General features: G+C 48.3%; 8 protein-coding genes across 8 annotated transcripts; 5 read left to right on the top strand and 3 right to left on the bottom strand.

The window, feature by feature from the left end:
- Nucleotides 1-792: 792 nt before the first annotated feature.
- Nucleotides 793-1,389, bottom strand: N7506_012271 (uncharacterized protein; the record flags this gene model as incomplete). The annotated part of the gene is made up of 1 exon (XM_056961562.1): nt 793-1,389. One exon carries the CDS (start codon nt 1,387-1,389, stop codon nt 793-795), a length of 597 nt encoding a protein of 198 aa, XP_056806096.1.
- A 231-nt stretch (nt 1,390-1,620) lies between these two features.
- N7506_012272 (uncharacterized protein) lies at nt 1,621-3,108 on the top strand (the record flags this gene model as incomplete). Its single annotated transcript, XM_056961563.1, has 2 exons — nt 1,621-1,629; nt 1,678-3,108. 2 exons carry the CDS (start codon nt 1,621-1,623, stop codon nt 3,106-3,108), a joined length of 1,440 nt encoding a protein of 479 aa, XP_056806097.1.
- Nucleotides 3,109-4,957: 1,849 nt separating this feature from the next.
- N7506_012273 (uncharacterized protein) lies at nt 4,958-6,496 on the top strand (the record flags this gene model as incomplete). The annotated part of the gene is made up of 1 exon (XM_056961564.1): nt 4,958-6,496. The coding sequence occupies one exon, from the start codon at nt 4,958-4,960 to the stop codon at nt 6,494-6,496; it is 1,539 nt and encodes a 512-aa protein (XP_056806098.1).
- Nucleotides 6,497-6,943: 447 nt separating this feature from the next.
- N7506_012274 (glycosyltransferase) lies at nt 6,944-9,683 on the top strand (the record flags this gene model as incomplete). The annotated part of the gene is made up of 6 exons (XM_056961565.1): nt 6,944-7,016; nt 7,081-7,759; nt 7,808-8,332; nt 8,383-8,736; nt 8,803-9,407; nt 9,469-9,683. 6 exons carry the CDS (start codon nt 6,944-6,946, stop codon nt 9,681-9,683), a joined length of 2,451 nt encoding a protein of 816 aa, XP_056806099.1.
- A 236-nt stretch (nt 9,684-9,919) lies between these two features.
- Nucleotides 9,920-11,470, top strand: N7506_012275 (NAD(P)/FAD-dependent oxidoreductase; the record flags this gene model as incomplete). The annotated part of the gene is made up of 4 exons (XM_056961566.1): nt 9,920-10,181; nt 10,264-10,553; nt 10,610-11,186; nt 11,241-11,470. 4 exons carry the CDS (start codon nt 9,920-9,922, stop codon nt 11,468-11,470), a joined length of 1,359 nt encoding a protein of 452 aa, XP_056806100.1.
- Nucleotides 11,471-11,699: 229 nt separating this feature from the next.
- Nucleotides 11,700-12,386, bottom strand: N7506_012276 (uncharacterized protein; the record flags this gene model as incomplete). The annotated part of the gene is made up of 1 exon (XM_056961567.1): nt 11,700-12,386. One exon carries the CDS (start codon nt 12,384-12,386, stop codon nt 11,700-11,702), a length of 687 nt encoding a protein of 228 aa, XP_056806101.1.
- A 510-nt stretch (nt 12,387-12,896) lies between these two features.
- On the bottom strand, nt 12,897-13,694 carry N7506_012277 (uncharacterized protein; the record flags this gene model as incomplete). Its single annotated transcript, XM_056961568.1, has 1 exon — nt 12,897-13,694. The coding sequence occupies one exon, from the start codon at nt 13,692-13,694 to the stop codon at nt 12,897-12,899; it is 798 nt and encodes a 265-aa protein (XP_056806102.1).
- A 1,204-nt stretch (nt 13,695-14,898) lies between these two features.
- Nucleotides 14,899-16,459, top strand: N7506_012278 (uncharacterized protein; the record flags this gene model as incomplete). Its single annotated transcript, XM_056961569.1, has 2 exons — nt 14,899-15,474; nt 15,530-16,459. 2 exons carry the CDS (start codon nt 14,899-14,901, stop codon nt 16,457-16,459), a joined length of 1,506 nt encoding a protein of 501 aa, XP_056806103.1.
- Between the last annotated feature and the right edge of the window lie 5,640 nt (nt 16,460-22,099).

A 22,099-nucleotide genomic window follows, 5' to 3' on the forward strand; every position in this document is an offset into this window, starting at 1 on the left:
GACGGTGGAAAGAGGCGTGGAGGGTTTCAGGACCTTTTTAATCCCACGACTGAGCTTGTGATAACGGGCTGCTCTACGGAGGAGAAGCACAAATCGCTTCAAAACAGTGGATTCTGTCGGTCGAAGCACAAGGACCGATCGGGGAAAAGAAGGGGGAGAGCGAGAGAGCTATCTAGCGAAAGGGGTTCATCTGACCTCCCTACATCCCCACCCCAATAGATCTCACATCGTCGAACCTCTCTCTATCAGAAAAACCCATGAAATGATGATGTTGAAACATTTGACTTCCTTCGGGTAATTGCGTGTATGGTGCACTGATATTGGCTTCTTGCATCTGGATTTGTCATAAATGTCGTGTTGAGTTTGGTGGAATTTGATATCATTTTGACACCACCGAGTGACGATATTAGTGCCCCTCGCGCATAGCGATCTGTCGTGAGGCCTACCTACCGGCTTTGCCGCGGGGTGGGGGTACGCGGGTCGGTGAAGCTCGGGGCTGATTGTGGGGCCCTGAAGCCGGAGCGCGTACATGTGTGCTTAGAATGTAAAAGGAGGAACAGAAGAAGGCCCATAACATGATAACAGGCTGATCTACGACCGTTTCGAAGTCGGATTTGCCCGACATGTCGAAGCTAAGCAAAGCACTCTGGAATATGTGAATATTTGAAGTGTCTTCTACCCAAGTGGAGTGCGACGAATAGAAATGATTGCGCGGCAAGAAAATGCTTTTGCACAGCCAAGTGGGCACAGGTCTCTGATTTAAATGATATTATCATCAACCGAAATTTCAAATCATCCACAGTACACTCCCTCAAAGGGAAAATCATCAATGCGGCAAAATGACATCCTCATCTCATCACTATCTCCCATCATCGACCAGAGATCGAAAAGGACATATGGCCAACATTTCATCCACCCCGGAAATGTATCATACTTATCCACAATTGGGAATGCCTCGAGAACCTTTACATATCGAAGCTCTTTATCGGCGCCGTCTAGGGTTCCATCTTCAAGGGCCTCGATTGGTGCGCCTTTCAAAGTTTGCAGAGATTCTTCATCGATAATCATACACATTCGCCATTTGGTCCAATAGTCACGCAGGCCTTGAGCTTCCACCCAGGCCTCGAAATGAGCGCGAATTGTCTCGAGAGAGGCCCCGTCAAATTGCGCGGGATCTTGCACAATGGTCGATCGGTGTTTAGCCCAGATTTCAGTAGGCTCATTGGGTGGAAATTGTTTGGTTTCTTCGAAAAATTCTTCCTTGATACAGCCCTCAATAAACCGAATAGCGTCTGGGAATAGAGTATCTGACTCAACGGAGTAGGTAGTGCGATAGATAACAAATCCCCAGTCTGGGTAGGTTGCAAGACTATGTCGGAGTTCGTCCATGTTGCGTCAATTGTGTTGTTTCGTGATTGTGTGGAAGTTGAGTTGGGTTGCGGGCTCTGTGGGCTATGAAGAGGCCTAGTCAGGTGACCCTCTGGATGGGCTTGTATGGGTGCCCACAGCCCACCCCAGTCTCAAGAAGAGCTCTAGCGGCTAGCCTTCTCGTTCTTCATTCTTTTCCCACAGCCCAACCAAAACAAGTCTCCGGGTCAAATCCAAACAAGAGCATCAGAAATGTCATCTGTAAGTCATCAGTTTTAACCTTGTCAGGATTCTGACTAATTTGGGTAGATTCATCGAGACCCACAGGGTTTGACCAGCTGTCCGAGAGACATCTTATACTCGATATTCGAGTTCTTGTCACCGACTGAATTTTATGCACTATGTCTCGTTCATACCAACGTTCGCGTGGTAGCCACAAAACTTCTCTACGGGAATATTCAAATAATCTGGGAGCAAGAGAATCATTATGATCCTCCCCCAGTCACTAAACTTTTGCGAACTCTGGTGGCCAGGCCTCATTTGGCTACTCACGTTAGAAAGCTTCAGCTCACCGGCCAATCAACCAAACATCCCGCCCTCGTGAGAACCATCCGTCTCGTGCCCATCTCTCCTATTGAGCTGAGCGAGTCTGTATCCTTCATTCAGAAAACTGGAGTCCCGTATAGCGACCTTTGGATTCAAGAATTACAGCTAGGCAGACTTGATGCGGTTGTAGCACTCCTCCTAGCACAAATGCCGAATCTCCAGTGTCTGCGCCTAGGGCCTGCTTTCACACAGCGAAGTGAAATCATCGGGATGGTTCTTCGTTCCGCCATCTTCAAGCCCGTAGACTATGGGCTACCGGACTTTCAACATCTCCAACATGTGACATACCTCCTCAAAATAGGACGTGACTACGCGCGCGACCACGAGGTCAAAAACACCGCTGACCTTCTGCCCTTCTTCTATCTATCAAATGTCAAAAGTCTCTCGCTAGCCGTCGACAGTCCTCTCGCGGTAACGTGGCCAAAGCCAAAATTGCCGATCTCATCGAGCCTTACATCGCTTGTTTTGAACACCGTTCGGGAAAGCTATCTCAGGGAGCTATTTTCAATCACGCCGCATTTGAAATCATTGCAGTGGAAGTTCTGGTACGACAGCGGTCTTCTCGATGCAGTCAATTCACCAATCGTTGACCTTGATCGGATTGGTGATGCGGTATCTTGTCTCAAGGACACTTTGAGTGACCTGAAGATATTAGGCGAAGTTTATTTGGGAGGAGACGGCGATATCAATCTCCCTGCTATCAAGACACAGGGCTCATTGAGTGCAATGGTCGTGATGGACAATCTGGAGACACTTCAAGTCCCATGGGCATTCCTGGTGGGATTTGCACTAGACACGACGAAACGCCTGCAGGATGTACTTCCAAAATACCTTGAGCATCTCACCATTACCTGGGATTTGTGTCTACAAAATGATGAGGACGTGGAACCAGATTGGCCTCAATTCGAGTGGGAGGATCACCACATTCTAGAGGTGTTAAAATCATGGCTCGAAAACCGAGAAACGTTCACGCCGAAGCTTCGCAGAATTACTTTGGGACTAGTTAGATACGAGACTGACGAGTATGACTGGGAACCTTCAATGAGGCAACGGCTCGCAGAGCTGGGTGCTCATGCTGGAATTGTGTTCGACATAATATTCACAGACGAACTGACTCTCCTAGATGAAATGTGACAAATACCTAGATATTAATTGATTGTATATATCAGGCTCAGGTAAGGCAAGTGATATATGGTTCAATTCTTTTCCCATTTGTAGGTCTTCGGCGTGTTCGCTCCCACCAAGGGTCGTTTTGCGAATCTTGGCTCGCCTGAACTTTTAGAGCCAATGCTTCTTTTTGTCTACATGATTGGGCTATTTCGCTACCATTCGCTGCGTGTTTCACTGCTCAATCGTCGCAGGTTGGCGCAGTTTCCCCATTACAGCAGGTGATTATTCTAGGATTGATCAGAGTTCAAGCCTCATCGTGATCCGAGGTTTCGCTCCGCTGCCAAATTCTTAGGCGGAACATGAAATGCTTCTTTAGTGATGAACTACTCAAGAGAGGGTGTACCATGTGTTATATGTACGCAAGTCAATTCAGCTAAGCGTGAGAGAAAAAGATGCCAAACAGCAGCCCAAAGTAGGAAGGGCCAGCCCTGGAAGAACCTTTGGAATTCGAGCTCGACCTGAGCGGGAGGAGTGCTTCATTCTTGAACGTAGGGGCAGACTGCATACTTAAGGCAAAAAGAAGCTGACCACACTTTCCTTGATCCGCAATTCAGCTGAGTCGGTCGCTTCATCTAGACCTCGGGACATCGGGAGTGCATCAATATATACCACTTCACTCAGCAATTCTATATAATCCAATGGCTGTCCTGTCACTACCCGTCGATGGTGATACATGACACAGGAGCATCCCTCGAACAACACTCATAATTACACGAAAGGTCCCCCGAGGTCCTGCCGAGCGATGTGGGCGTGCTCTGTGAGAGTCACGCAACCCTATCAACTCTTCCAAGGCTAACTCCGAGCAAGTTTCCAGGGTTCCAAGGTTGGAATGTCCATGGGTTACAGAGTTCAAAATTTCTCTTCTCTCAACTTGTGCAACTTTGGTCGATGGACATACTTAAAGCGCCGCTGCCTCTATCTACTCTAGATCTGAATTCTACTAATAATCTTTGCTCGACCTTGGAACATCCAAAAATATTTTTTTATCAAAGGCAAATGAGATTCGCTCTTGTAACTCTCGGCCTCTTTGGCTTAGCCATTGTATCTGCTGCCCCTGGGTCGCCTTTGAACATCACTAGCGTTAATGGTGATAGTGGTTGTCACTGGTGAATTTTTCTCAAGCCCCCATATGCACCGAGGCCTTCTAACAAGTGTGTTGTCTTTAGCCTGATACGTGGGGTGTGGTGTGAATGCGCCGACCGTGAATATTAACCCTTTCTACCTTGACAAATGTCAATTTTAAAATAGAAACTTATTCTTTTACAGATAAACGATACTGGTGGAACCGAGATCTGGACAACTGCAATCCTCCTTGGGGAATTGTAGCGGGTCAATCCGTTTATGAAGGACCCCTCCAGGAAACCTGTGAAGGATTTGACTAATTCCAGTATCTACTGGGGGTTCGATATTTGTCAAGCAAGAATCCGACATAGTAGGAGAGATGAGGATTTGGGGTTCTTTGTTTAAGCTTCACGGCGGCTTCTTTGTTGCAACATACAAAGCCGCGAATGTCACTCCATAATTATCCGCATTCTCTTTGACTTAGTTTCAATGTCTTTTCAAACATGTTGGGTTCTGGATTCTCTTTGTGATTTGTAAAAAGTGTCAAAGATGTCACTAGGGAGGGTTTCGTGTTGAGATGGAATTTGAGGTGCTCGCATGACCGCGTAGCGGGTTGCGGCCCATTCAACTCGATTGAGACTCAGTATTTTGATATTTTCACAAAGCAAGGCAGAAAGGAAAAATTCTTCTTTTCAATGCGCATCAACTCCGGAGCATTGCCAGTCGTAATTCTTCTGCAAGCATCAGAGTCATGGCATCGGACCAAGTCCGCATCACGACACGGCACACTCTCCACTGCGCCACTGCGGCGACGGTGGCTGCCCTCGAGTGCCCCTTCAACTTGGGTCCAATGGACTATTTGGTATCTCCGACAGTACCCATTGAAGCCGTCTTCATTTACCGCAAGCCCACGTCGTCACCAACCAATCACTTTCTTGATAAGCGTCGCTTGAGGCGAGCCGTCTCTCATCTTCTCGACTATTATCCACATTTGACAGGCCGACTCCAGCTACACCCAACCAGCCATGCTCCACAAATTGGGTCCCTGGGCTCTGGGGTGGACTTTTGGGAGGCGCACTGCAGCACGACCCTCCGAAGAATTGCCTCATCCAGTCTGTCAGGGCGCATAATTACTCCGAAGCTCCCGGGTTTTGGTGCTGGACTGCTCCCAATATTCCACCCCACAGTGGGGTCATATTCACACAACCCTATTCTTGCGATTCAACACACGCGATTTGCCTGCGGGGGAGTGAGCCTTGGAATCCGAATCCATCACCAGGTTTGCGATGCCCAGGGCTTCTTTCAAGTCGTGCGAGATCTAGCTGAGATCTACAGGCAATTACGCGACTCTTGTCCACCATCTCTCGTCTCACCACCTGAGATCCGCTCTCACTTTAGAATCCATGGCGAGCTGTCACCCAGCTCGGCACGTGAAGCTCGGAACTTCGTCCAATCGTCTTTCCGTCTTGGAACAGAAAGCGGCAATGGCGTCGATAAGAACGCAGAAAAACAAAACACCGTGCCGGCATCAGCCCGTGTACTTCGCTTTTCCAGTCAGGATCTCGCAGGGTTCAAACAAGCCGCAACCAGCCCTGATCCCCAAAGTGGCACATGGGTCTCCACGTTCGAGGCCCTTTCAGCATACTTATTCCAACGGGTATACAAAGCCAAAATACAGTTGATCGAGAAGCTTGGTATCTCACCCCAAGATGAGCGATGTCAGGAACTTCGCCGATTCTTCACCACAATGGATATGCGGGACCGAGATCGGCTAAATTTACCTCCACGATACTTGGCAAATGCTGTTCACACCCTTTCAGCTTACTCCTCACATGAGAATTTAATGAATGGTCCCTTCCGATCCATTGCAGACACCATTCATCGCGCCATTCGCTCGGTGGACCCGGTGCAGGTCAAGCGGGAGTTTCAATGGATTGCTGCGCAGCCTGACCACAGTCTGGTGGAGCCCACGGAGAAATTCCACGAGGGAAATCTTGCTGTGGTTCAATGGACCCGGGACCACACATATGTCGGGGTTGACTTTGAGGTTCGCGAGAGTGGTAGACCTGTTCTTCCTTCTTTAGTCTCTCCGCCTCTCAGTGGGTCTTATTTGACGAATGGCCTAGCAATGGTCATTACCACTGTAGAGAAGTCAGCGCCCCGGGAAAGGAAGACGAATATTTCGGATGAACCAGATCCTCCGCGTGGCGTCTATGTCAACTTGGTCTTGGAGGACCAGATATGGCCATTTCTCGAGCGGGACATTGACTTCCTGAGATACATTTGCTGATGGGGGTTTGGGATAAGGACACAATTTGTCGCTTGTTCCTTTTAAACATAACAATGGATAGAAACTTCTATGAATTTACGACCAATAGTTCAAAAAGATAAAATCGCCCATGATGCCTTGAGCTGTATAGATACAGTGCAAACAGTGCAAACCCCCGTGTACACTCCGTCATCTGCCATCGTCATGGCCCCTCCACCTCGACCGTTTGTGATTGGCTGTGTATCACGTGCTACAGCTATCGGACCCATAATGCCCCGGAGAAATGACGAAGCTACCATGGTCTCCGTTTGTTTGGGAGCTTCAAATATCACATTGATTGAGCTTCAACATATCTCCCGTGCCTTGAACTCAATACACATGACTACCACGGCACTTGGCATATCGACATCTTCATTCGTCTGCAACCCAACCCGCCCTGTGATGTCATAGAGCTTCAGTGCAGCTACAATGGAACCACCACAACGCCGCAGTTCTACGATGCCGGGCGAATATCCGACCAACGATGGAACCGAAGTGAAAGGTCTATCTCACCTGATGTTTTACTGAGAATGTATGCTTTTGCGCAATGTACTAACTTTGAAAAGATGATGGCCGAATCGAAATCGACCTGGATTCAAAAGTCGGCAGAGAAGTGTCCAAGTTGATTCCATTTTTGCACTCGGAAGAGAAGTTCGAGTCACCAGAAGGACCTCCTGCCGAGACACGCTGTGACCTCGAGCTCAACATCGTGATTCAAGTGGTTGGCAGTAGGGGTGACGTCCAGCCTTTTGTTGCATTGGGCAATGAACTCCAGCGTCATGGTCACCGCGTCCGACTCGCTACACACGGCACTTTCGAATCCTTTGTCCGGGATTCAGGCTTGGAGTTCTACTCCATTGGCGGTGACCCCTCAGAGCTGATGGCTCACATGGTGAAGAATCCAGGATTGATACCACAGATGAAGTCCATCCAAGATGGCGACATTAAACGCAAACGTGTTATGGTTGCGGAAATTCTGCAAGGCTGTTGGAAGTCTTGTATTGAGGATGACTCCGTGACAAAAACACCCTTTGTTGCCGATGCTATTATTGCGAACCCGCCAAGTTTTGCGCATATTCACTGTGCTCAGGCGCTTGGAATTCCACTACACTTGATGTTCACTATGCCATGGACCAGCACTAGATCCTTCCCACACCCACTGGCAAATCTCAAATACTCCACCACAGAGCCTAAAATGGCCAATTATCTATCCTACGGAATCGTCGAATGGCTGACTTGGCAAGGGTAATGACCTCCACGAGCTCCTCATGGATCATGCTGACTCTCCTTCAGACTAGGTGACGTTATCAATGATTGGAGAAGGTCTATTGACCTAGAACAAATATCGGCCACGGAAGGCCCTCGGCTAGCAGAAACATTGAAGGTACCATTCACATATTGTTGGTCACCTACCTTGATGCCCAAGCCAGCGGACTGGCCAGGTCATCTCGATGTTTGCGGTTTCTTCTTCCGATCTCCACCCGACTTTACACCTCCTGCGGACCTCGATGCATTCCTGAAAGATGGGGCGCCGCCGGTGTATATTGGCTTTGGAAGTATCGTCATTGAAGACCCTCCAGCAATGACTGCGACTCTGGTCAATGCCGTGAAGGCCTGGGGAGGCCGAGCGATCATCTCGCGTGGATGGAGCAATCTCGGCGAAGCAGAATCAACCGACCAGATCTTTTACCTAGGAGATTGCCCCCACGAATGGTTATTCCAGAAAGTCTCGGCAGTCGTGCATCACGGAGGAGCCGGAACTACAGCATGTGGACTTCGATTTGGTCGACCCTCCCTCGTCGTTCCGTTCTTTGGAGAGTAAGCTGTTCCATGTCCTGTTTTCGTCACTTCCCGCTGATATCATGCAGCCAGCTATTCTGGGGCAACATGGTTGCCTCTCGTGGCATTGGACCAATGCCAATTCCCCATCGATCTTTGAACGCTGAAAATCTAGCAGAAGCCATTCGCTTTTGCCTACATCCTGACACATTATCAGCAGCCGGAGAACTTGCTCGTCAAATGAGCGAAGAAGCTGGCGTATCTGCGGCTGTCGCATCGTTCCATCGAAACCTACCGATGGCAGACATGAAATGCCAATTTATGGAGTCTGAACCTGCTGTTTGGAGACTGAAGCAAGACTCGAAGAGCACCATGAATATGTCAAAGATAGCTGCTGGGATATTGATTGAGAACTCGCTCATTGACGCAAATGAGCTCAAATCGTGTGTTATCAATGCAGTCCCAAACGTCAACTAACGCCAGCCGAGCTAACATTTCTCCCTTGACAGATACGAAAGCAAGCCTATCTTCATACAGACACGACGATGGGACCCCATAACTGGTGGAACATCCTCATTGCTAGGCATGTACAAAGACATCCTCACGGCCTCAAGTGATATTGTGATCCGCCCATACAAGGAGTTCAGTCGCGCCCGTCAACAAAGCGAGCCCGAACTGGTGGTCATCGAGACCGCGAACGGCGAATCCTCTGGCGAACGGCGTCCTTCTGAAGGGTTATCTCAACGATCTGGTTCCAACATGCAAGATGCGGACTGGAGAGTCGCCGGTAACGCTGTCGGAGGCTCTGCCAAAAGCGTGGGTAGGATCATCGCATACTACTACAAAGGCGTGTTGGTCGACATCCCCGGTGCTGTCAACGAAGGGTTAAGGGCGGTTCCACGACTCTACGGCGAGGATGTCAAGCAATATGATGACATCAAAGACTTCAAGTCTGGGGTTGCTGCTGCGAGCGATAATTTCACTAATGCATTCGGAAACGGCCTCACTGATGTTTTCAGGCAGCCTTACCAGGGCAGTCAGAAAGATGGCATTAGAGGTGCCATCAAGGGCTTTGTCAAGGGTCCAATCGGCATGGGCACGAAAGCTGCGTCAGGTTTGTCACTATCACTCTTGCTTTTCGCATCCTTGACATAGGCTGACTGGATTACACGCAGGCGCTCTGGGCTTGGTAGCTTACCCTGGCCAGGGACTGGCAAAAAGCTTGCATTCGGCGATTCATTCCAAAACACGGAAGGAAATTGTCAAGGCACGGCTGAATGAATCACAGTATCTGGCCAGACAGTCTTCAAAGGCACAGTCGATGTGCTCATATGTTCTTGACGCATTCGAAGTTCAAAGGCAGCTGGGGTCTCAGGGCCAACAGGCGTAATGGCAGGGTTTTGAAGCAGTTTAGTCAAACTGAGGGGGGCATAGATTCCAAGATCGTTCATTCATCGTGCCAATCAGATACTTGTACATAGCGAATTCTTAGATAACAAATGTCGTGACCGCGCATTGCCGGACTCCGAGCTCAACGGATAAGTGGGTATAAGATGCCTTCCCCTCTTTGAATCTCACGACGACCATCAACACCACAACAAGTCACAATCAAGCCACTATATTGTCATGTCATCCCCTCCGGTTCAAAGGCCATTCCCTCAGCCAGAACAGGGATCTACTGTGCCATTCTGGCGCACCGAGCTTGACCCTCTTGATGACCACCAGACAACCCCATTCCCCACTGAAACCGATATTCTGATCATCGGAGGTGGTTACGTAGGCGCATCGGCTGCCTATCGCCTCCTTGTCGAAAACAAGCAAGATCCTCCTCCTCGAGTAACTCTCGTGGAAGCCCGAGGTCTTTGCTCTGGCGCCACCGGGCGCAACGGTAAGTGACCCCGCCACGACACCCGACAATCTGATAAGAAACAACCCAAGTGAACTCACCCGTAAATTATTCGTGCATGCAGGGGGACATCTCAGACCCGATATTTACTCTGCAACTGCATTGTTCAATGAGCGTTATGGCCTTGAAGCTGCGGCGGAGGTGGTGAGATTTGAAATATCCCACCTCAAGTTGATAGAAGAGCTGGTTCGCAAAGAGAACATCGATTGCGAACTCACTTTCACGCGCTCCTATGATATGTATTATGACGAAGAGCAGCTGAAGAAAGCCAAGGTCTTCTATGACTTCCTAGTCAACGAGGGCCTGGACTTCATGGATGATGTCGAGTACATGACCGAGTCCGATACTCGTGAAGTACGTTGACATTCATATATCTCTGGTGTAGTCCTACTGATGATGATCGCATTTAGCAAGCTCACGTCCGAGGTGCCAAGGGAGGCTTCAGCTTTTCCACTGGACATCTCTGGCCTTATAAACTCATCACACAACTTGTTCGAATTGCCTTGACTCACGGGCTCAATCTTCAAACACACACTTTAGTGTCTGAAGTCGGAGAATCGCCCTCTGCAGATGGGTTATGGCCCGTCACAACCAGCCGTGGAGTCATTCATGCCCGCAAGATCATATTCGCTACCAACGCGTTCACTAGCGCGTTGGCGCCGCAGTACGCGAAGGCTATCGTTCCATGCAAGGGCATTTGCACCCATATAACAGCTGCTCCCGGTGCGCCGTATCGTCATCTTCCTGGGACTTATGCTGTTCGGCTTGGTCCTGGTGCATTCATATATCAGATCACACGCAAGGATGGGTCGCTTATTGTTGGTGGTGCATCACATACTTTCAAAGATGATGAAGAGCAGTGGCACAACAACCCTGATGACGGTAAATTAATCGATGTTGGTGTGAATTTCCTTAAGGGGTACATGCAACGTACATTCCTGGGTTGGGAGGATAGCGGAGCCGAGGCAAGACATGTCTGGAGTGGAGGTACGTATAGCCTTGACTGCTGATACATTGAACATTGAGCTGATCTTTCTTTAGTCATGGCCTATAGCGCGGATTCACTGCCTCATGTTGGAGGCGTTCCTGGGAAGCCGGGACAATTCATCGCCGCTGGGTTCAACGGCCATGGCATGCCTGTTGCATTCCTCTCTGGTAAAGCCGCTGCCGATATGGCGCAGAACTCGATCTCGTTTGAAGAGACCGGGCTTCCTAGATTGTTCAAAACAACCGAGGCTCGATTGGATCCGATTTACGATGACACCAGATAAGATTTTGAACCTCGGAAGGTCGAGGAATTTGAGGATCGTATGCATGAGCGATGTGGTATGATGGAGATGCCGAGATGGTTGGTGAAGACTTGGGTATATAAGTTTAACAGCCCTCCAATATTATATACAAGAGATCGACGGCAATGAGCGTGTAGAGCCAGACAAAACCGATCGCGGACCCTCAAGGTAAGTCCGTCGGAATGGGTAGGTACCAAAGTGGCCCAGCGGCCTATGTCGTAGAGGGTGCATCCGCAGCCTTCTCCGCTAGCGCTTTCAATGATCTCTTCTCCTTTTCAATTCCATTCCGCAATTGCGCGGTATCACACAAATCCAAATTTCCACATTCGCAATCCCCATCTCTGAGCCATCGATACGTGAGACTCCATCGCTTCTCACGGGGTCTCACCGTACCATCCGCAAGAGTATCATTCTTGCGCTTCCTAATACCATGCGTCCAATGCAATCTTGAATCTCCACTCATCTGCATCATGCTCCGCGGTGTCAAATCAACCTCCAGACGCACATCACCTCGTCGAAACACCATCATGGCTGGTGCGCCGAGAGACAGCGCATAAAGCTGATCATATGGCTTGTGTGCGTCTACATGAGGAGGTATGCCCGCTCCTGGAGGATAGTACTGCAGACAGACTTGGTCTGGGGGGCGGTTCTCCGTTGTTGGAATGAGAGGCTGCAGCCAGGGTGGAAATTCCTTGTATGGAATTTCAGGGTCTATGTCAAATGTTTTGTAGTCGAAGGTGTAGCCGTAGTGGAGTGATAGACGGCCATTGCGATCGGGCCATTCTAGCTCGTTGAGGAAGATTGAGATGAGTTTTGCCTCATGTTCTGCATCGATGAAGTTATCTTGCCAGATAATTCCATGTGGCTCGATGGGCAACTCTTTGAATTCGCTTGCCATAGCCCTGGTGTCCAGGATTGTCCAGGACGTGGGTGGTTTGGCATCGAATTTTGATTTTGATGTGTATTGTTTACCGGTATTATTACCCGTGTACGGCAGCAGCTCACTTTCTACATAGCCGATTCTGCCACTTTGTGCATTCGACTATGTAAAATTTGGTATCATCTCTCCTATTGCTGACCTAATCTAGTAAATTGCTTGTCTTTCTTCCGTACGTCTTTCTTTTTTACTCTCTGTTATTTTCATGGTTTACTTTTTCCGGCACAACGGTAATTGACAGTAAATCGGCTGCCATAAATGGCTACCTTGGACGCCGGTTTAAGCTCCCTTTCTACCAAAATCTTCATCATCATAACGTCACGTGCGCATAATATACTTTTAATCGCTATGTTGAAGATTCAATGCTTCCTGCATCATAACTAAAGTGCTCAGGCTCATGATCTTAATCCGAAACCAGGACATGGTATCATGCAGTAGCTACCGATTTTAACTTCCCGATTCTCAGACAAATCAACCCAAGGCCTGCACTTCTGGAGGGCGAGCATAATACATATCCCAATCATGCATATCACGCATTGCCAACCCTCCGGCTCCGATCGACTGCACCTCATCGTACGGTATTTTCATCCAACCGACATCTTCCTGCGTGCAACCCTCTATGGGTTCGAGATCCTCATTTTCGCCATCTTCATGAGCCTCGGGTTCCCAGTCTCCATACACCAGACGAACGAATCCAGTTGTAATCATAGCCTCCGGGTCCGAATTCAAGACAGACTCGAGCGCCTCTTGGTCGACCATAACAAAAAATATGTAACGACCCGACGTGTAAAGAGTATCAATGCCCTGTTCCTGCCGCTTGGCAGTCTCAACCCACTTCCTGAAATGGGTGCGGAGATGCGCGGTGGTCGCGCCATCAAATGAAGGGTCTTCAAAGACTCTCGGGCAGAAACTCTCTAGCATATCCAGACCCTTGTGGAATTCAAAATAATCTGTGACGGTGTAGAGGAACATGTCCATGAATTTGTCCCAGTCTTCTTGACTTTGATATGTGCAGCGGTAGATCACGAAGCCCCACTTGGTGAAACCAATCTTTTGGAGCTCCCGTTCGAGATTGTCTGCGGCGTTCAATGATGTTTCCCTAGTGGGATCCCGTTTCGAGGGTACATCGATTTCATAATGGAGGCGTGAGGAACTTATTGCTTTAGGGAATGATTTGGTGAAATGTGAAGGGCCTCTTTTGATACGGATAGGACGAGTGAAAAGGCGGGTCCCCCTGAATAATTGTTTCCGAGCAAGTCTTGTAAACATTGAAAAGGAAACAAAGAGAAGAGATCTTGGAAGAAATGAGTTGGGCCCAGGGCAATGTTAGCTGCAGGAGTAGACCAAGTCGGAAGATCCCATCGAATTCTGCCAGGTTTGTGTTCGTTAGTTTATCATTGACCTGGAGGAGGTGCAATCAGCATACAAAAGGTCCGTGCGTTCTTTACTAGATCAATTGAGCTCAAATAGATCACCAGAAAGCCGCCTTTTGAGACCAGTGTTATAGCGAGGAACATTCATCCATTATCAGGTATTAATTTAGATCCCAGTAATTACATGTATCTTCCGCTTCCAGAGTATCCCGTCCAAGATTTTCCACAGCCATTCACTGGCCCAGGGTTCAAACACTTATACATGGCTGTTCTAAAGAAACATAGTTCTCAAACACGTCAACACAGTCAACATGATACATGTAAATGGATGACATCAGATCTCTGCATATCTTGCCAGTTCCTAATGCCCCCGAGAGCTTGGCTGGGGCTTTATGTCGTACTGCTTTTTTTGCCCCGTGAGTCGGTTGCGAAACCCTTGCGAAACCCAGATCGGAGAGGTGAGCGAGTGACTATTGCTAATAATCCTAGGTCTAGTTAGTCAAGGTGTGAGCTCTTAGCCGAGATTTTTAGCCAAGAAACGGAGCTTTCTGGGCGCCTTGGTATTAGAGGATAGTCGTGCAGTTTGCTCTATTCATCATTCGTTCACCCCTGAATAGGTGATGTCAAGCCAAGCCGATCAGCGATGGAGGCAGTTGTGAAATTCTGGGCATGACATAAAGAAACAGGCTCATTTGGTAACAAGGTATATAGGATTTCGCCGAAAGAGAGAGGGAGGGAGGGAGGGGGTGTGTGTGTGTGTGGAGGAATTGAAGATATCCAAGAGAGAGAGGTGTATATAGATAGCTTTAGCAGAGGGAGAAGAAATTTTGACAGCCCTGGAGATGGCCGCCATCCTCGAAAAATATGGAGCATCTAGATGATCCCTCCTTAATATGGAAACTGGGGTCATAGCGATCACATACTTTTGCTAAAGGATTTGACAAGAATTACGTTTTTTATAATTAAATTTCCGATGTCGAGCTTGGCAGTTAGCATAAATAGCTCATTTTATGAGACCCTCAAGACGGTCTAGATAGAAGATATCATAAACACAGCAAGCACGTTTTAGGCCTATCTTTGAACTTTCGAAATCTCAAGATATGGCTTTTTCCAGTGGACAATTTCCTATATACATTCTGACACTCTTTTGTTGGATATCCGTCATATCTGACCAGATCTTGACCAAGGCGACAAACTCCTCAATCACCGTATTGGCTTCCTCTCGTGCTGTCATCTCAGGCCAGGTGACCCCTGCTACCATTGTAATATCTCTTGCGACTGGAAAGATCACCACCGTGTTTGATTATGTTCTCCCCGCTCACGACTTCCCTGAGGGGACTCCTTATATCGATCATTCCCCTAATGTCCTCCTTCCGGGGTTGATCGATACTCATGTCCACCTCAATCAACCAGGCCGTACAGAATGGGAGGGATTTTACACCGGCACCCAAGCCGCCGCTTTTGGTGGAGTCACCACCGTCGTGGATATGCCCTTGAATGCCATCCCACCCACCACGACGGTTGCGAACCTGAAGGAAAAAGTTGCAGCAGCCGAGGGCCAATGCTGGGTGGACGTCGGCTTTTTTGGTGGTGTCATCCCTGGGAATTCTCATGAACTTAAAGCCCTTGTTCATGAAGGTGTCCGTGGCTTTAAGGGATTCCTAATTGATAGCGGAGTAAATACTATCCTACGTGTTCTCATTTGATTCTGCAGCGCTTATCTCCCTCTAGGTTGACGAATTCCCCGCTATCAATACGGAAGATATCAAAAAGGCCATGGCTGAATTGGCCGACGAACCCACGACGCTCATGTTTCACGCAGAAAAGGAACCTCACGAGGAATCTCCTCTGCCCATCGGACCTGTGGACAACTATTCGACCTACCTAGAATCCCGCCCATCGACCTACGAGACTGACGCCATTGCAGAAGTCTTGTCCCTTTCCCATCTCGCGCCCAAACTCGCTCTGCATATCGTCCACCTTTCCGCCATGGAGGCCATCCCGATGTTGCGCGAAGCCCGCGCACAGGGCGTTCCCATCACTGCAGAGACTTGCTTCCATTATCTCTCTTTGGCAGCCGAACAGATCTGTGATGGCGACACCCGCTACAAATGTAGCCCGCCCATCCGCTCCCAAGATAACCAGGATGCTCTATGGGCTGAACTAGCGCGATACCAAGATGACGGCGTGATCCAGACCGTCGTCTCGGATCATTCACCCTGCACGCCGGATCTCAAGCTCCTTCCGTCGCACATCCCTCCCTACACATATGCACAATCGCACAACGGCAGCTTCCTTACCGCCTGGGGAGGTGTCTCTTCCGTCGGTATGGGACTCCCAATCTTGTGGACCGAGTTCAGCCGCAGGAATGGCCTGTCCTTTGCACCGGAGGATGAAAATACGGACCGTGCCCTCCAGGATATCGTCCGGCTCTGCTGCATGAATACTGCCGCCCAGGTGGGTTTAGAGAAGCAGAAGGGTGATCTGGCCGTTGGAATGGACGCGGATATTTGCGTCTTCGACGACACCGCTGAGTGGGTTGTCGAGCCATCGACTATGCTATTCCGAAATAAGGTCTCGCCTTATCAAGGCCAGAAACTGAGGGGTGTTGTTCGGGAGACCTGGCTCCGGGGTAAGCGAATATTCACCCGTGCTGCTTGATTCAGCAATGACAGGCCGTCAGGGAGTCTGCTGCTGGATAAACGGGCAAAGCAGACTTGAAATTCCTCACCTCTTTTGTTGACAAATTCTATGGATTCTCATGCATTCATACGGAGTACACTCTCGGTTTAATGCAGAAGCCGTCAGCTTCCATGATGCCGATCAATTTCCGAAACATTCTGATATTCCTCCGCATATCTGTCAGAACGATTGTGCTCACAAAGTTCTCGCCAATATGCCCCAATTCTATGGTATTACACAGATTCTCTGTGCGAAAACATGGAACAATAAACCTACCCTTTTTCCATGTTGTGATGGATAGACAAATCAACAGTTTTAGGTTGCATTAAATTATTCATACCTTCAGCGACAGCTTGTTTCTAGAATTACTATAGTTTTACTGTAATGTTGATTGATGACCTTTTGATGACGTACCATGGCTGTCTGAAGGCAGGTGATCTAATCACTGCTACTCCATCATGTGACCGGAGAATAAATTGCTTCTAGACCTCGCCAAACGCGGGTTTGGGTTGGGTTTTCAATTTCCTTACCCGCCCATGGGCAACCCACCGCGGGTTTTGGCCTTGATGAACCCGCCCATGGGTTCTTGGCGGGTACCCGCGGGTTGCCCAAAATACCCAAAAACATGCATAAATCGTGGATAACCCTGATTAGTCATCTAGTGTAATTTTGGTCATTTATTTCTGTCACGCTTTTGAGTGGATATTACATTGAAACAATGAACGCCATCGACCTGGAAATATATATTCTCTACATGTAGAACACTGCTCCCATCGCCCTGCTTTACACAACTGAAGGGATTACAGGCCACATTGATGATTTTATGTAAATTTATCAATTGAGAATCTTTCGAGTGAGCTCAAAAATATCATCTTTAGTTCGATCATTTAAAATCAGTGATTTGGACCTTCTCAGTGTCCTCCCAAAGTCGTATTCATCTCCGGGCGGGTTGGGTTGGGTTGGGTTGGGTTTTGGGTACCCGCGGCTTTTACGCAACTCAGGAATAGATAGATCCAAACGCACGACGCGACTGAAACAAAATCCACAATCAAGTACTCAAGATGAAAAAAATCTCCCCTTCTTCCAATATCAGTGGCCTTTTACTTCAGTATGGCGTCTTCTTCCTCATCATCGCGATCAATACATCGGCCTTTCAGTCCACTGCTCTCTATTGAGCCGTCATCTGACGGCTTCTTGGATTCTGAAATTCAATCCTCCGTAAGAAAATGGTCCCTTCCACTAGCCTCTGAGTGTTGCGGCGTTATCTACATGTATACTAAGATGGACCGCAGCCTTTGACAGGACCCCGCAAAACCTACGACATAACTACTCGAAGACCTCCAGCGACACTCCGACGTGTGGGACCTCAGCACAGAAAGAAATGGATTGCGTACGAGTCGCATCTAGAGACAGAGTTTCTTGAATGGTGGAAGGAAACAGAGTACGGCCAAAAGCTGAATGGAGAAGGCCAATCCCAGATCAAATGGTCCACCGGATCGCGTCACGCTGATGTGTGGAAACACTTTGACCAGGTTGCTGATATTGATTCTGGGCGTCCTCGAGTCATCTGCCAGGCTTGTCTCACTGTGCTTGATCATCCACAGTATAAAGGGAATGGGACAAGCGCCATGAGTAGACACAAAAAGTCTAACACTTGTCGTAAAGGGAAGAAAAAGGGATTTAATCAGTCATTGATTTCGGATTCTTTGCAGAACCATTCCATGAGAGACTCACCCAGTGTCCACAGAGTGACAACATTTCAAATCGAGGAGCAGATATTGAAGACAATTACGTGTCTTCGTTTGCCTTTCCAGACGGTGGAGAACCCGGTGTTTCAGAGGCTACTCAGCCTTTTATATTCTGGTCCCAAAGAATTGGAACTCCCGTCAGCGAAGACCCTGCGAAGACGGCTCCGGGATGCAGTCAATTGCCAGCAAGAGTTACAGTTACAAGATCTGCCTGAAGATGCCAAGGTTTCCCTCGCTTTAGATTGTTGGACCAGTCCATTTCAGCAGGCATTCATGGCAATCACGGTTTATTTCATCGACAAAGATTGGAACTATAGGGAAATGCTCCTCGGCTTTGAGCCGTTGCACGGTCCTCATACAGGAAACAACCTTAGTGATGTTTTGCACCGGTTACTGGAGGAACGAAAACTTCTCGATCGTATTTTTAGCGTTACTACAGATAACGCTACCAACAACGACACCATGATACGCGCCTTGCAAGAGAGACTGCTCTCTATTGGAGCTATTAGCTCCAGGGAATCAATAGTCCGGGTTCCCTGCATGGCTCATGTGATCCAGCTTTGCCTGAAACAGCTACTGGGACATATCAGGGCAGCACCTAAGAATAAAGAAGTCAGAGCCTTTTGGTCCGACACCCAAGCGCACGGGTTGAAGGATTCGATCAATTATGGAGACGTGGCTCATACACTGACAAAGGTGAGCCAAGATATTCACCTTTTCAATATACTCAGAGCACTGACAGCATTAGATTCGATCCTTTGCGATCTTTGTCAACGCAAGCCCACAACGGCGTGATGCTTTTTTATGCCTCCAATCAGGTGGTACTCGGCTTTTTCCGTTACATGACGTTCAGACACGCTGGAATTCAACTTTTTTGATGCTTCGCCGAGCACGCCGGCTGAGAAATGTAATCGACAAATACTGCTGCGATCATGAATACTCGCAGCTCAAGGTTACCGACGTTGAATGGAGGCAAATTGACTACCTCGTTCATTTGACCAAACCGTTTTTTCAGTTCACCATGGCTCTGATGAAGACCAGAGACGTCACAATCCATAGTGTGTTCCTTGTGTATAGGAAACTACTGGAGCATATCGAACGGTCGAATCGAAGATTGAAGAGAAAGACAACACCCTGGAAGAAAGACATGTATGGCGCGTTGCTTGTGGCGAGGCAGAAGCTGAAAGAGTACTACGAAAAAACCTACCGCGACCACGGTTTTCTCTATGGCACTGGAACATTACTTGCCCCTCAGTATAAACTGAGTGCTTTTGATGATCGAGAGTACTCAACTTGCCATGAAGATACGTCAAAAAGGTACTGTGAATATTTGAGAGCATCTTTCACACAGTATCAGCAGCAGAACCCCGAGTTGCTATTCCGTACAGTCCAGCGATCTTCCAATTCGCATAGCACAGAGCTTGATCGGCTACTCGAGCCACCTGGTGCATCGATTTTCCATGAAGGAGTAGAGTATGACGAAGTGGACCAGTATCTTCGCGAAGGCACGAGCAATCAGTACAACACACTGGAACAACTGACTGACCTTGAATAGCCAATGTCCCTGTGTCGCCGCGACTTTATTGGAAAGAACACGAGCGCGAATTCCCAGTGCTGTCTCGGCTCGCACGAGACTTGCTTTCGGTCCCTGCCACCGGCGCGGGTGTAGAAAGGCTCTTCAATAGCGCACGAGACATTTGTCATTATCGCCGAGGGTCTCTTCACGAAGGGACCATTCAAGACTTGATGATGTACATGTGCTCAGAAAAGCTCACACTAGAGGGACAGCAATTGATTCGTCTGGAGAAACCGTTGGAGAGCGAGAGCCAAGAGGCACTTGAAGAGGATGAAGCGTTGAAGGCAATCGAAGAGGATGCAGAGCCGATCAGCGACAATGAGGAGATTGAAGAGAGCGAGAATCTCGAGGGTAACTCTGAGCCAGAGGAGACATACCAAGTGGAGTGTACGGTGGTAGAGACCGGCCGGAGCTCTATACACAGACATATTCACGAACCTGAACAAGAAGAAGAGAGTATGGAGGAAGACGTGGTTGATTACGACGAAGCAGATTTACTTCCGCCTCCAATCATGCAATTGAGTGATAGAAGCCAGAAGAGATCTTCTGGTCGGGTAACAATGCCCTCCAGCAGACTGCGAGGTTACGAGGTATACTAGTCTTTATAATTAGCCAATTTGATTTTTTCAAGCCCTTCATGTTCCTTTCCAAATATTCACAGCCAGAAGCTAGTAGTTACGCCATCGAAACAATTAGATAATCGAAAATTACTGCATAACTTAGTGTAAAATGATCAGTCAGCTTTGTTTGCTTTTTTGGGTAATCGCGGGTACCCATTTGGGTCTTGGGTTGGGTTTCCCGGATGACAACCCGCCCACGGGTTTGCTGACTAAGACCCAACCCGGCCCATGGGCTGGGTTTTCGCGGGCGGGTTTGGGCGGTGGGCGGGTTTTGGCGAGGCCTAATTGCTTCCAGTTCTGTAGATTAGGTTCTGCTTTCTTCGTGCCAACTTAATCTATCAATTCTAATCAGTTTCTTCTTATATCTCATGGATTTCTAGTGATCGAATCACTCTCAAAGTATTTCGGTTTCCTCGCTCCCGAGAACCAGGTGAATCGCGAGGTTGATTCAGTGATGTATGCAGATTGGTGGATTGCGATCGCCAATCGTATTGCCAGAACCGGACCCTCCCTTTTCACTGTCCTGCCTTACCCTAAAAGCAGTCTGCCTCTAGCGCTCCTCTAGGCTGAATGCTGAATAATTGTTTCGGGAAACCCCTTCCCTTCCCTTAACTTTCGAGGCAGCATGACACCTTGACTATTCTCATGTCACAAGAGCCAGCTGCTCCGCCACCGCCAGGTGTTATACCGGATTTCAGTAACCCGTCGGGGGGCCTTCACTTATGGTTGATCATGACACAATGTATTTGCATCCCGGTTGTCGCATGCTTTGTTATCACGAGGATGTATGCCAAGCTATTCATACAGCAAGTGTTGTATGTTGAGGACTGTATGCAAACACCGAGACTGTCTGACATTTGTGTATACTAATGGGATTAGGGATGTGTTTAATATCTTGGGTACGAGGACTTGACTCGTATAAGTAGTGAGTTATTGAGGTTATCACGCTGACTGCCATGATTTAGATCCTAGCAACGACCTGGTTCTCACTTCATATAGTCTGTGCGTTCCCAACATATGTCTCGGTGCAATGAAAATTGACCTTTGTCTCTTCAGCCGCATATGCAGGTGGAGGATACCATCAATGGGATATCCCGAAGAATGACATGCTTCTTTTTTTTAAGGTATGTGAAAATACCCAAGTATGCAGACAGTTTGCATCTACTTACATCCTTGCAAAGACCAATTATATAGTGAATATCCTATACGGCCCAGTTATTTTGACGGTCAAATTGTCGATTCTATTTATGATCGCGCGATTATTCGCACCGTACCGGAAATGGGTTGCTTTTATACACATATTCAGTGTGGTACTAGGAGCATATACTATCGCAACATTAGTTGTGAAAATCCGCATCTGCAACCCTGTTGATACCTATTGGCTCGGTCCCGAAGCTACTAATGGGACGTGTCTCAATGTGCTGCAGGTCTTCCTTGCCGACACCACTTTCAGTGTAATCACTGATTTGGTTATATTCGCTCTGCCGATGACACTGATTCCATTGCTTCACCTCTCCGTTATAAAAAAGCTGAGAATTATTATTCTTCTGGCGGCAGGGGGTCTTGTGTGTATTGTGACCATTGTCCGGCTGGTATGGGTGATTTTATATGAAAACTCGGTTGATACCACATGGACAACCACCCGCACTGATCTTGTTACCTGTGCGGAAATTAC

Source organism: Penicillium brevicompactum, assembly GCF_028827555.1.
Source record: "Penicillium brevicompactum strain IBT 35665 chromosome Unknown utg000009l_segment0_segment0, whole genome shotgun sequence".
In the NCBI taxonomy this organism is placed as follows: Eukaryota; Fungi; Ascomycota; class Eurotiomycetes; order Eurotiales; family Aspergillaceae; genus Penicillium; species Penicillium brevicompactum.